We start from the raw sequence: 12,606 nt of genomic DNA on the forward strand, positions 1-12,606 counted from the left end.
ACCAGCTGTTAAACAGACTCAGACTCATGTTAGCAGTGAGACATCCCTGCCTCTGCCTGTTACGATGGACCTCAGGATGTGATCAACAGTAATTCCAACAGACAACTTTACACAAGCTTCACTGACAAAACCTAAAACCTGTAAGTCTTAACACCTGATTAAACACAGACTTTGGGTCATCTCATATAACAGGTGACCTCCTTAGAGTCAGCTGATTTGTTTGGAACAGTACTGGAAAAGTCTATCAGGGGGTGGGAGCAAGTGGACTGACCCATATGTCACTTATAAAAAGGGGTGTGTCATAAGTAGCTCACCATACTACATTACAAAATGTAACAAGAAAAAACACATTTATAATAACTTATATCTTAAAAACTGGAAAAGTAACAAAAAGCAAGTATTACTTATTCTATACAGATACCTTTGTCTCTCATTATTATTCAGTAATATTATTCAGTAATGTGTCATTTCAGTTTATTCAGTAAATAAGTCAGGCTGGAGGGTGAACGAGTTTAGAGTGCCTGTAAGTTTTAATAATCACACTGCAAGAGGGAGGGATGCAATATGCTGTGATTGATATTTTCCCCCCATCACTATTTATTAATGCCCCCGCAGTTAAATCATAATTACAATCACAGACTCCTGAGTTTAACCGAGGTGATACACGACCTGCTTTCTGGACCCTCCACAGTGATATGTGAGCTCAGAGCCAAAGCAAAATTCCACATCTGGTTTTAATTCTCTGCCACTGTGTCTAGGGACAGGAGGAAGGCAGGAAAATAATGTTATTAAATATTCTTCAGTAGAGTTTCAAATCCTTCATTTGCTTGTGGATGTTTCACATCACTGATGGGGGACAAAGGGAAGAATAAACAGCAATCAGACTCAGACACAGCTGCACTAGATTCCTGTTGCTTGCTTCAGGGCAGCTGGACATACAAAGATCACAAGACCCCATGTCAGCCCACTAACACACCGAAACAAATTAAAGCACACTGGTTCGACTAAAGAGAGACAATGACTATATTCTACTCTAGCTTATTTAGGAACTGGGCACTACTGCTTTTGGCTGAGACAAGGGAGCCATGCAGCCTGGAAGCAGATGGGAGCCACTGCAGCTATGACGGACATTGGCTGAAGCATGAAGCACAGAGCCAGATCTGGGCGGAAATGTACCAACAGGTCACTTTCAACTATGATTCTGGCCCAGCACGACCCAGTCATTCACCTGCCGGCTCATCCAGACTAGTGACACTGTCATAGAATGAGGCCCTTTGAATGGTCTGAATCTCTACAACACAGAGAGAGAGAGACAAGGATGGGGCGCTCTTAGAAAAGGGTAAACGAGGCAGACAGCTGCTGCTGTTAGTAGGCTTCCATGACAGACATGTAGATGTAGAAAAGCAAACAGGTACAAACATAATGAACTACAGGAAGTATTAATAGAACCAGTTGGTTGTAGTTGTTACAGCTGACTTAAGCGTTCAGAGATAAGTAGCTGGTACGTTACCATCCTTCCACAGTTCAGCCACAAACTTGTCAGTTGACTGATGGAGAAGTGTCGCCACGTTGTCATTCAGAGGGTCCATGTTCTTCATTAGCCACTCATCTGCCTTGTAGTCCACCTGTAAGAGTAATTAGAGGTATAGCTCAGAAAAACGCACTATTATCTATAAGACATTTTGGTTTTTAACATTAACTCATATTAAAAACAGAAAGGAAAAAAATAAAATAAAAATATCACTTTTTCCAGGCCGTATGATGAGTGGTGACCTGTTGCAAAAGCTCTCATGTTCTCATGTTCCTAGCTTTATCCTGATGTGGCTGTTTTGTTTTACAAAACATATTGATGCCAATGAAACCACGGTGGAAGGGACAGAGTTTCACAGCTGGTTATCACGGGGAACGGCCGGTGTTTGCACAATATGGACGAGCTCAGTGAGCTGATTAAGGATGAGACAGGTGAGCGTGGACTGATCGAGTGTCTGTGCAGAGTCACAGATCCAGGAAATTTGTTAGGTGTTACTCAATTAAGTTTTTTTCTATTGTTTATGTAAGTGCGCTCATTCGTACAGTATCGTTCCATCTTTCTGATATTGTCTGTTTGTCTTGCTTTATTGACATTCTGCTTCATTTCTTTTTTATATTATAATTGAAAAATAACAAAAAGCCACCCAAAAATAAACAAATGTATAATGAAGAAAAAAAACGACTTTATTTCAAAGTTTAAAATATTTGGCTGCTCAGACACTAATTCCCCACCTTTGGGATAAATAAAGTTTATTTTGTTAACTTTATCTCATTTATTTGTATCTTTCTAACAGAAAAGATTTGATCATTTCTGAATGATCATCGCTGACAGGTATACATAAATGATATGGTTAACCAAAATGTAATCTATTACATTTTTAACATTTGGAAGCCCATTAACGTATATCTATGTGTAAATTCTGTCTCAATCATTGTGAACTTCATGGTGAATTTAACTGTCACTATGACCTATAAGGTGTTTTTTATTCTAAAAACGTACACGCCACATTCACAGTGCTTTATTTTACCAACTTAAAGAGCTATGTAGGTGCTTTCATGCACGCAGTGATAGTATCTTGCCCAAACATTTAGACTGGAGAAGCGCGGACCTCATGGGACAGGCCTCTCTACCTCCTGCAGCTTTATAAACTCTGTATCAGGATCATTTAGCACAGTTGGATGAGAATCGGACTCCAGAGCGAGAGGTGAACAGTTCAAATTTACCTTTCATGGTACACTTTCTTACTCTTCTCTTGAGAATATTTTGTGTTTTTTTGTTGTAGTCGATAAAAGACAACTACTACTATTCTTCGGTACAGAGGTTTTTCTTCCAACACATTCGGAGATATATTACAACCCAGACTAGACGTCAAGATGGTAATTCAACGTGAAAATGTTTGCTGGTCATTATTTATATAATAAACTCCCCATTTATTTAGGATCCATTCACTTTTAAAGACCTGTAAGTCAGAATATTTCATGCTTGAAAGCAAAAACTATAAAAATGTTAATTTCCCATCTGTGCAGTTTGAAGCTAACAAAGATGCTGTTCAATAAAGAGCAACACAACCTAACATCATGTCTGATGTTAGCAAAAAATTCTCCATTTCATAGTTTGTGCATCATCTGTCACTGCTTGAATCACATGTTCCCTAAAAACCAAACACATACAAGACTTTTCATCTTTTCTGATTGTAGAAGTGTAAAAATCAAGAAACATTTCCACACCACTCTGAGTGAGATCGTTTTTCTCTGTGCACACCTGTGTTAACAACATTTGCAGCGTTTGGCTTCGTCGTGCTACAGATTTTTCTCCACGGCAGACGTTCCTACAGCTGGAATCTTTCAGTTTTTGAAATATTGAGGCGTGAAACAACACAGTCCACACAATGATAAGCAGATGTGCTACTCTGTGGGTCTCCCTACGAGACAAATGCTGCGCTCTGTTGCGGAACACCACGGACTATCCAAACCCACTCCCTCACGATGAAATATAAATCAAGCTGTTTCAGTGTTTCCCTGAAATCCCCCCACAGGAGAAGTATGTGTCAGCGTTTTATGTGACCTCTGACAGTCAGCGACTTTTCAGGGATGAAAGAGGGATTCAGAAAAGAGGATTATGGTAAACTGAAGCATAAGTGTGATGATATCAGCTGTAGCAGCTGTGACTGTCACTCTGATTACTTTCTCACCTGTGTGGCTGAACTGAGGGATTCTTTTTAAAAGAGCTAGCTTATCATGGCCTAAAAACAAGCATCAAACATCCTGAACAGTCAGGGAGGCAGCAACAGGAACCGGCTGATTTTTATAGAGATAAAAAAAAACACAAAAACCCCACAAAAAACACAAGCATACCCTGCCGGCGTAGTGGATGATGCAGAAGTCGGCCTTATCTTTGAGCTGCCGGGGCTTCTGAAACTTGGTGTGCGTGCCCTGCTCCTGGATCAGCTTGTCTACAAATGTCTTGTCTGTGGCTTTAGGGAACCAGCACTCCTCATCCAGCAGAGCCAACACGCCTGGAGGGTTCGCCTGGAGGAGTCATAACACAGGACAGGACGTTAAGACTGCAGAGAGGCTGGACAGGAATATAGCATCGACACACAAAGACAACGGATCTCATTTCGTTTTCAAAACAGAAACACGTGTCTCGCACTGCTTGAACTATGAGCCATTTTTTTCCTGGTGTGATATTCTTCATGATATCTTTATGATATCACACCAGGACAACTACGTGAATTATTACCCCCCCCCCCCCCCCATTTTTTTGTCCAGAAAAAAAGACCACTATTCTTCTGACTTAGACTTCAAGCTTTATTTCTTTATTAGGCATTAACAGGAATAAAAAGGACATTTGTTAAATAGAATGAAGCAGTGCATGACTAAAAGGAAACATTAACTATTGTAATTTAGTTGGTAAATAAGTAAAGAAAGATTAAAGTTAAAACATTCTCCAACTTCAGTTCTAAGGAGAATGAATCTAATTGACAAAAGCTAATAATGGAACTGACCGGTCTCTCGATGAGGTCGATGCAGGGCTGCAGGTCGAGGCCGAAGTCGATGAAGCTCCACTCGATGCCCTCCCTCTGGTACTCCTCCTGCTCCAGGATGAACATGGTGTGGTTGAAGAGCTGCTGCAGCTTCTCGTTGGTGTAGTTGATGCAGAGCTGCTCAAACGAGTTCAGCTGAACGAGAAGAAGATCGACACAAGCAAGAACATCATCATCACTGGAAATAATTACCAATGACACAACCTGACAACCACTAACCACGTGGCAAATAAAAATAAATAGATAAATAGATAAACTATTTATAAATAGATAAACTTTGTCATTAAAGAACTAAAAGATTTAAATTCAGACCTGGAAGATCTCAAAACCAGCAATGTCCAGGATACCGATGAAGGAGGCACCCTGCCGTTTGGTTCGGTCCAGGGCTTTATTAATGCGATGGACAAGCCAGCGGAACAGACGCTCATACGTAGCTTTAGCCAGGGCCTCGACAGCAAAGTCCGCCTGCAGAGAGAAAGTGTGAAAAAAGAAGACCGTGACAAAACAATAAACAGAGAAAAGAGCTGAATGTGGCACGGGAACAACAACAACAACAAAAAAGACATAAGTGTGTGTGGGCTGAAACTAAATGAATTCTACAAACACACTTCTAGTTGCACTCACGTTTTCTTTCTGAGACTTTTTATCCGAAATGCTCGGATGACAGCTGGATCTGTATCAGTCTGCAGGACTACTGCACTTTAAATTTCCAATGCTTCATTTAACAAATGAATGTAGAAAAGTTCAAAATAACATTCTTTATGCTTTTATTTTTTTTTAAACTGTTTTGACTATAAGCTTTCGTTATTTTGACTTCCCTGACTTAGTGCTTTCACCAATGCCTCACAGCGAGAGAGCCCTGGGGTTGCACATAAGGAACATAAGTTACAAGTTTTACAACGTTTAGTATGCAGAAGCAGCCTGAAACTATGCTTTACAAGGGGTTAGGACAAGGACCCACACAGACTGAGGAAGCTGTTGTAACAATGATTTGGAAAACAACAACAACAACAACCTTTATTTATAGAGCACATTAAAAGCCTTAGGCATACCAAAGTGCTTTACAAAAAAACAATAAAATAATACAGTTAAGAGCATTAATATCAAATATAATAAGAACAGCAGACAATGTTCACAGTAGAAAGCCACTAATAAAATGGACTGCAGCACATAGATTATAGCAGACCCAGTGCCGCATGATAGAGAACACCAAGAATGAAGGAATAGTAAAAAGTTAATGCAATAGGTCGCAGTTAACAGTCAGCATTTAACGGGTAGAGAAGGCAAGTTCAAAAAGATAAGTTTTAAGGCGTGCTTTAAAAGAAAAAATAGAATCAGACTCCCGAATGCCAATCGGGAGGCTGTTCCATAACTCAGGTGCAGCAAAGGCAAACGATCGATCGCCTCTAGATTTCAACCGAGATCTGGGCTGAACTAACAATAACTGCGAGGATGACCTTAAAGCCCTGGCAGGGACATAAGGGTTTAAAAGTTCCTTAAGATAGGTTGGTGCAGTATTATTGATAATTTTAAACGTAAGCAGCAAAATTTTAAATTGAATACGGTATTTGATAGGCAGCCAATGCAGCTCAGCAAGAACCGGAGTAATATGGTCAAACTTCTTGGTTTTAGTTAGAATACGTGCCGCAGCATTCTGAACTGTCTGTAATCTATGTAGAAGGGTAACATGGAGACCAGAATAGAGTGAGTTACAGTAATCTAGTCTTGACGTTACAAAAGCATGAATGAGCTTTTCTAAGTCATTATACGGGATATAGTGTCTGGCCCTGGAGATGAGACGAAGCTGATAAAAACTAGATCTGACAACAGCAGACACCTGTTTATCAAGTTTAAAGGAGCTGTCAAACAAGACACCCAGATTCCTGACAGTATCAGAGAAAGAACTAGTAAGAAAGCCAAAGGCATCTTGAAGTTTGGCGCGAAGGGCATTACTGCCAAAAATCATGATTTCAGTCTTTTTTTCATTGAGAATAAGAGTATTTGCCAACAGCCATTTCTTGACCTCACTCATGCACTCACGAAAGTTATTTAAAGATAAAGCGAGATCATCATGTAACTCAAAATAAATCTGGATGTCATCCGCATAATAGTGAAAAGCAATGTGGTATTTCTCAAAGATAGCGCTTAAAGGAAGCATATACAGTGAGAAAAGGGTCGGGCCTAACACAGAACCCTGGGGGACACCACAGCAAACAGGTACAGGGGAAGAGGAAGATGAGGCCAGGTGTACCGAAGAAAGCCGATTGGAGAGGTAAGATTTGAACCAGTCCAAGGCAGTGCCCTTAATGCCAACAGAGTGCTCTAATCTTGCGACTAGGATGTTATGGTCAACCATATCAAATGCAGATGAAAGATCCAATAGAACTAAAACAGAAGGACGACCATTATCAGCCATAAGTAAAAGATCATTAAAAACACGAAGCAGCGCTGATTCAGTGCTATGATGTTGTTTAAAGGCTGATTGGAATTTATCATTTATATTATTCTCGTCCAGGTAGGTCTGCAGTTGAAGTAGAACCACCTTCTCAAGGATTTTAGCCAAGAAAGGAAGCTTGGAAATCGGTCTATAGTTGGCAAAATCACTATGATCCAGGTTATTTTTCTTTAAAACGGGTTGAATAAAAGCATGTTTAAGAACTGAAGGTACATAACCAGAAAGCAAGGAGAGGTTCAATATAGACAATAGACAGGGTCCAATTACATTAAAACAATCCTTGACTATACGAGATGGAAGAACATCATGTACACAATTAGTATTGTTTAGTTTCTCAGTTATACGCTTCAGAGTGGGAAGTGAAATTAATTCAAATTGATGTAAGGCAGCAGAACAGTCAGGATTAGACATACTGTCAGCCACCAAAGGAAGCGTAGATCTAAGAGATAAAACTTTATCTAGAAAGTAGTTTGAAAATTTTTCACAGAGACCTGGGGAGCACGAGAGTGGCATAGAGGGACGAGGATTCACCACTGAGTTAAAAATTTTAAATAGGATGCGAGGATTGTCACCATTAGAAGTAATAATCTTAGCGAAAGGCCCAGGTACAGTTCATCTAACACTTTGTACACACAACCTGAAGCAGAATTTTAACCGCATGAGCTCTGGATGCCCCCTTAACTCATCTAACAAGACAGCTGTATTATGCAGCTATCTAGCAGAAAAAACACAAATGCATTTTTTAGTTAAACAATCAATATACAGTTAATCTGTTACCAAAGATCTCAAGAACAAAAGAGGAAACACATTACATTAGTCAATAGAAAAACCCCCAAAACAAAGCAAACTGACCTGCTCTTTAGTCTGAGCTTTCTGGACGTAGTCTCTCCCCACTTTGATCCTGGGAGTCAGGATGGCTCTGGTAAACTCCATTACATTCATCCCCAGCAGATGGCAGAGCTTCTGAGCAGCTGGAGAGCAAAACAACTTCATTTACATCAGAAGAAAATCAGTCCTACAGTGGATTTCAACCTGCATGCACCAACAGTTCACGATATAAAACAGAAAGCAGAAATTACTTAATGTGTAGGAACCATTTATAGTATCAGGCTCTAGGCTCTTTGCTGTGGCTCAGGTGTTAAAAGTGGGTCATCTGCCAATCAGAAGGTCAGTGGAGTTTAACTGTGTGAATGTTAAGTAAAGTGCTTGGCTATTGATAAAAAGCACTTTATGAACGTGTGATTGGGTGAATCAGAATCATGGTAGATAACACGCTTAGTAGAAAGGTGCAACTCAGACTGTTTGCCATCTAAACGTGTTTCTTTCTGCTGTAAATTCGAGCATTTTCACCGACAGGATATCTGATCTGTGTGGATGGACTTGGGCGATTCAGGAAAACTGCAGTTTTGTTCTCTGTTGCTAATGAATGATATTGTTTTTATAGATAACCTGGTGAAACTGTATTAAAGGCTAAAAGTTTCAGGTCATTAGGATCATGACTAATGTGAGTGACTCTGCTAAGCTGTGTCACCAGCTGAACCTGTGTGTTTGTGGTGTCAGTTACTTTTACAGCCTTTTTCTCGAATTAGATGAAAAGTAATCTAGCTAGCTGTGCGGCTATCTATAATAGTATGTGACACTGTAGCACTGCTTTTTTATGTTATTTGCTAATTACTTACTTACTAATTAGCAGGCACCACCTGAGTGGATGCAACTTGCTCACCAAGCTTGAGAGCATTAGTTCATAACAGAGTACTTCATTCATCCATTCACCCAAATATGCTCCCCGCTCTCTTTCTCATGAAGTCGGCAGCCACAATTCCCAACGCAAGGCTTTCATACACAACCTATATTTCCCACAGTATTTTAATTTGTGTAACTGTGGCTCGTACCTAATAGAAATCAAACATGAAGCAGAAATTATTAAATGCGTAGAGGAAAAAAAGTTTGGTTTTCAAGAGTTACTCGAATGAGACACGGTTTTTCCCCAAAACTACTTTAGCAGCACTGTCTGAGTATTAGATCATCTAACTGATATATAAACAGAATATATAATCTGTGAAAAAACATAGGTGAGCTTTGCTGTTTTCTTTTAATGACTAATATTAAGATTTACTACAGTTTTCATGAGAAATGTTTCTGGAACAGTGTTATATTTTATGTGGCTGGAGCTTGTGGAAAATTAGAAAAAGCAGAATCCGTTCTAGATAGCCAAAACTGACTATTTAAAAAAACACAACAAAAAAAACCATCTGCTTCAGTCCTGATTTCTGCTGTTGAATTTGGAAATATCTAACTGAGTTGGATCGTTGGCATCAGACTTATCCTCTCCCCCCGTATCGCTCTGTTAAGTGCCAAATATGCAGTGCCACATGTGGAGGAACTGGAAGGCTGTGCCCCATTTCCTTCAGGAGTAAATCCTCTCAATGATGTGGTTTAATGGCAAGCTGACAAGGCGCAGGGAGCGAACAGACATAAATCACAGGCCCCTCTGAGCTGTGGATGAGGGGCACAGCGTGAGGTGCACAGTGAAGGAGAAGAGCTGAAATATATATGAGAAGAGGAAAAGCAGCAGGAGGAGGAGGGTGACCTGACCCCTGAGGTTATAGAGCAGATGTGTGTGTGTGTGTGTGTGTGTGTGTACACAATTCTGGGATACTTACCGGTATTATCAGGCATAGAAGCTTGGTCACTGTTCCTCTCCTTCTTAAAGACGATGTTGCCAAACTGAAGGACTGAGGACACCACTTTCAACATGGCTACAAATATCAGAATCCAGAGAAAACAAAATTACTTGAGTATGACATCATTTTACTTCATTAACTATATTTAGAAAGTTAACACAAAAAAAAAGGGCAAGAAGACTCAGATAACTTACAAAACTAGTAATGAATAAAACCCAAACAGCAGAAAAATGACTGTTATTCCTAAACAGTGGAATACAGGCTGAACACATCCAACACTTCACTGTTATACCAGGCAACTTACTTTCATCAATTTATTGTGCTGTCCAAATTTGAGTTAAATACAGTATCTGTTATAATATACAGCATGAATATTTTTTAACATAAAAATACCTTATTTGTCTTTTTTATATAGAATTATTACATTAATACTAACCTTAAAGTCAGTTTTTATTTGATGTGAAGGAATACGTCATTTAATCCAATAAAAGGTTTTTCCATTAGCTAAAAGTACAATACCACAGAAGGAGCCACATGTTTATTATGTTAGCAAACATGAACATTTCCAGTGGTTCTAGGCCAAAATATGTTTTCTTTCCTGATTATTTCTAAGAGAGGGGAAAATCATGTGCAGCTTAATCTGCAGTAACCCAGGTTTTAACTGTTTTAATTTGCTGAACCCTCACGTCGCAGAACTGAAGAGAGCTGCGGTTTCACTGTAACTTAAACCTTGAACCAAATTATCGCTTTACCAATCAAGCAAAGGCAAACTAACTAGTTTGAGAGTTTTAATGCATGTTTATTTTATTGGGTTATTAAAAATATACCCAGAATCTCCTCATGGCCAAAGCTCATGATGTGCATGGCCTCCATGGTCTCATGGAAGTTGTCTTTGTCCTGCTGGCCTGGGATTGGGATGTTACCATTGGACAGGAAGCGGTAGTTGTTGAATCCTTCCAAAAGCAGGTCCGCTGTGGTCACAAGACAGGAAAACAAAACAAATTTTACCCCCAAAATGATTCACATGGACTTCACACAAAATTAGGCCATGACAGAGCTACTGATAACATTAGGAACAATAAGGCGTAATAAGGTGTCTAATTTTAATGCTGTATGTACTGTAAAATAGCATAAACTATGGTTGTGTTACACAAAAATACAATCCAAAAACAAGCCATGGTTTAGAGTTATTGAAACTCGGACTGCTCACATTTGAGGTGCTCCCCGGCTCCAGCCAGCAGCTGATAAAAAACGTGGAAGGTACGCTCATCTTTGGCTTGACGAATAGCTCTGGATTTTTCCAGTAAGTCTGGCACAGAAAGTCAAGAAAACCAGATCTGTTTGGTGGGTCAGCATGCCACATATCAGGCTTTGGGATTATCTGGTGTCCAAGGTTGACAAAAGGAGTCGCTGAGATAAATAAACACATGCTAAACTAAATGAATATGTATAGCACATGAAAAAGTTAAACATTTTATACAGTTCTTTTTCTATGGTCCAGGCTGAGATCACAGAACAAAAGTATTCTTGCTTCCAAAAAAACTGAATTTAAAATTCCCCATTACATGAATACTTCTGTTTTAAAACAGGATACAGGTTTCAATGTTGGCCCCAACGATGTATCCAGTGACATCGAAGTTGATCCGGATGAATTTCCCCTGTCGAGATTAATACAAGATAACTTTCAGGAAGTGCACAAAACAACACGAGTGGCATTCAATCGATTACATAATGGCTCTTTTATAACGCACAGTGAGGCTGTGAGAATCTGCACTGATGGTAGCAGAATAATGTACCAGGACTCAGCGTGAATCCTTCAAAAGCATGAGTAATGCTTAGACTGAGAGGCTGATTATTACATTTTATCCAGTAGAAAGCAATGCAGGCCGTCATTGATATTTCTCTAATAATATATAATTATATTTTAATTATAGAAAAAAAAAACAATTTGAGAAAATAATCTGCTATAGAAACACATGAGACAACTGATCCTTTTTGTCTATAACTGAATAAGAGCTGCCTTAAGTCCCAGCAGGTCCGGTATAACAAAGGTCTCCTAAACGATTAGCAGGCAACAGTATCCAGATAAATGGCCTTGTCTTGTAAATTACCGTTACAAGACATAAACACATTTGCTAAAACTCATCTAGGTGCCAACGCAGGATCAGTAAAAGTGGTCCTGAGGCGGAAAAAAATCAGTTTAGCTGATCATTTTTCTGTACTTACAAAACGTGACGAGTTGTCGTTCTTCACAGTCTTTGCATTCCCAAAAGATTCAAGGATGGGATTGGCTTGTAAAAGCTGCCGTTCCAGTTCACCCTATCATAAAAAAGGAATCTTTTGTCACCACATCAAGGTCAACACACAAAACGTATAAACTTATGAGAAGTTTTCCACTGACGATGAAAAGTCAAACATAGACATGCAGACAAAGGCAGAAGATGTCCGAAGACTTGGTTTATACAGAAAAACGTCACGTTACCGCCATAGAGTTAAACTGAACAAACAAAAGCCACAGAAAAGATGACAAGTGTCACGGTTGGACAAAAGAAACATGTCTACAGATGATTATTCGTGTGTCTGGTAATTTGTAATTTCTTTGCCTCTTAGACTTTAAAAAGAATAAAAGTAATGTAGTGGTGGGTTAAAAATAAAAGAAATGAAAGAAAATTAAAGTGAATCAAGTAAAAAAATTGTTATCATTTTGAATTAAAAGGTTTTTTAATTGTATTTATTTTGTTGTCCGCACTAAATGAGCCCGGTGACACGGAGCCATACAAGTTTCCAAAAGTTTCAAACTGCAGGTGAATTTAGGTCACATTTCATCCCTTTTTATCACAAAGACACAATGTGACCACCACATGAAAACATAAAATCATACGTGACAGAA

General features: G+C 39.2%; 1 protein-coding gene across 7 annotated transcripts in view; it reads right to left on the reverse strand.

The window, feature by feature from the left end:
• LOC101474159 (myosin-10) overlaps nucleotides 1-12,606 on the reverse strand; it is a 64,524-nt gene that overhangs the window by 20,037 nt on the left and 31,881 nt on the right. For 4 of the 7 annotated variants that reach the window (XM_014407421.2, XM_014407418.2, XM_014407420.2 and 1 more), the window contains 11 exons: nucleotides 11,943-12,035; nucleotides 11,311-11,374; nucleotides 10,927-11,025; nucleotides 10,544-10,687; nucleotides 9,696-9,791; nucleotides 7,885-8,003; nucleotides 4,890-5,042; nucleotides 4,539-4,712; nucleotides 3,886-4,059; nucleotides 1,511-1,625; nucleotides 1,229-1,291 (listed from right to left, as the gene is read on the reverse strand). In XM_014407421.2, the coding sequence (XP_014262907.1) occupies nucleotides 1,229-1,291; nucleotides 1,511-1,625; nucleotides 3,886-4,059; nucleotides 4,539-4,712; nucleotides 4,890-5,042; nucleotides 7,885-8,003; nucleotides 9,696-9,791; nucleotides 10,544-10,687; nucleotides 10,927-11,025; nucleotides 11,311-11,374; nucleotides 11,943-12,035 (1,294 nt within the window). The remainder of the gene's footprint in view (nucleotides 1-1,228; nucleotides 1,292-1,510; nucleotides 1,626-3,885; nucleotides 4,060-4,538; nucleotides 4,713-4,889; nucleotides 5,043-7,884; nucleotides 8,004-9,695; nucleotides 9,792-10,543; nucleotides 10,688-10,926; nucleotides 11,026-11,310; nucleotides 11,375-11,942; nucleotides 12,036-12,606) is intronic. The other 3 variants (XM_014407424.2, XM_014407423.2, XM_014407422.2) reach the window with 1 other exon arrangement.

Source organism: Maylandia zebra, linkage group LG6 (assembly GCF_041146795.1).
Source record: "Maylandia zebra isolate NMK-2024a linkage group LG6, Mzebra_GT3a, whole genome shotgun sequence".
Lineage (NCBI taxonomy): Eukaryota > Metazoa > Chordata > Actinopteri > Cichliformes > Cichlidae > Maylandia > Maylandia zebra.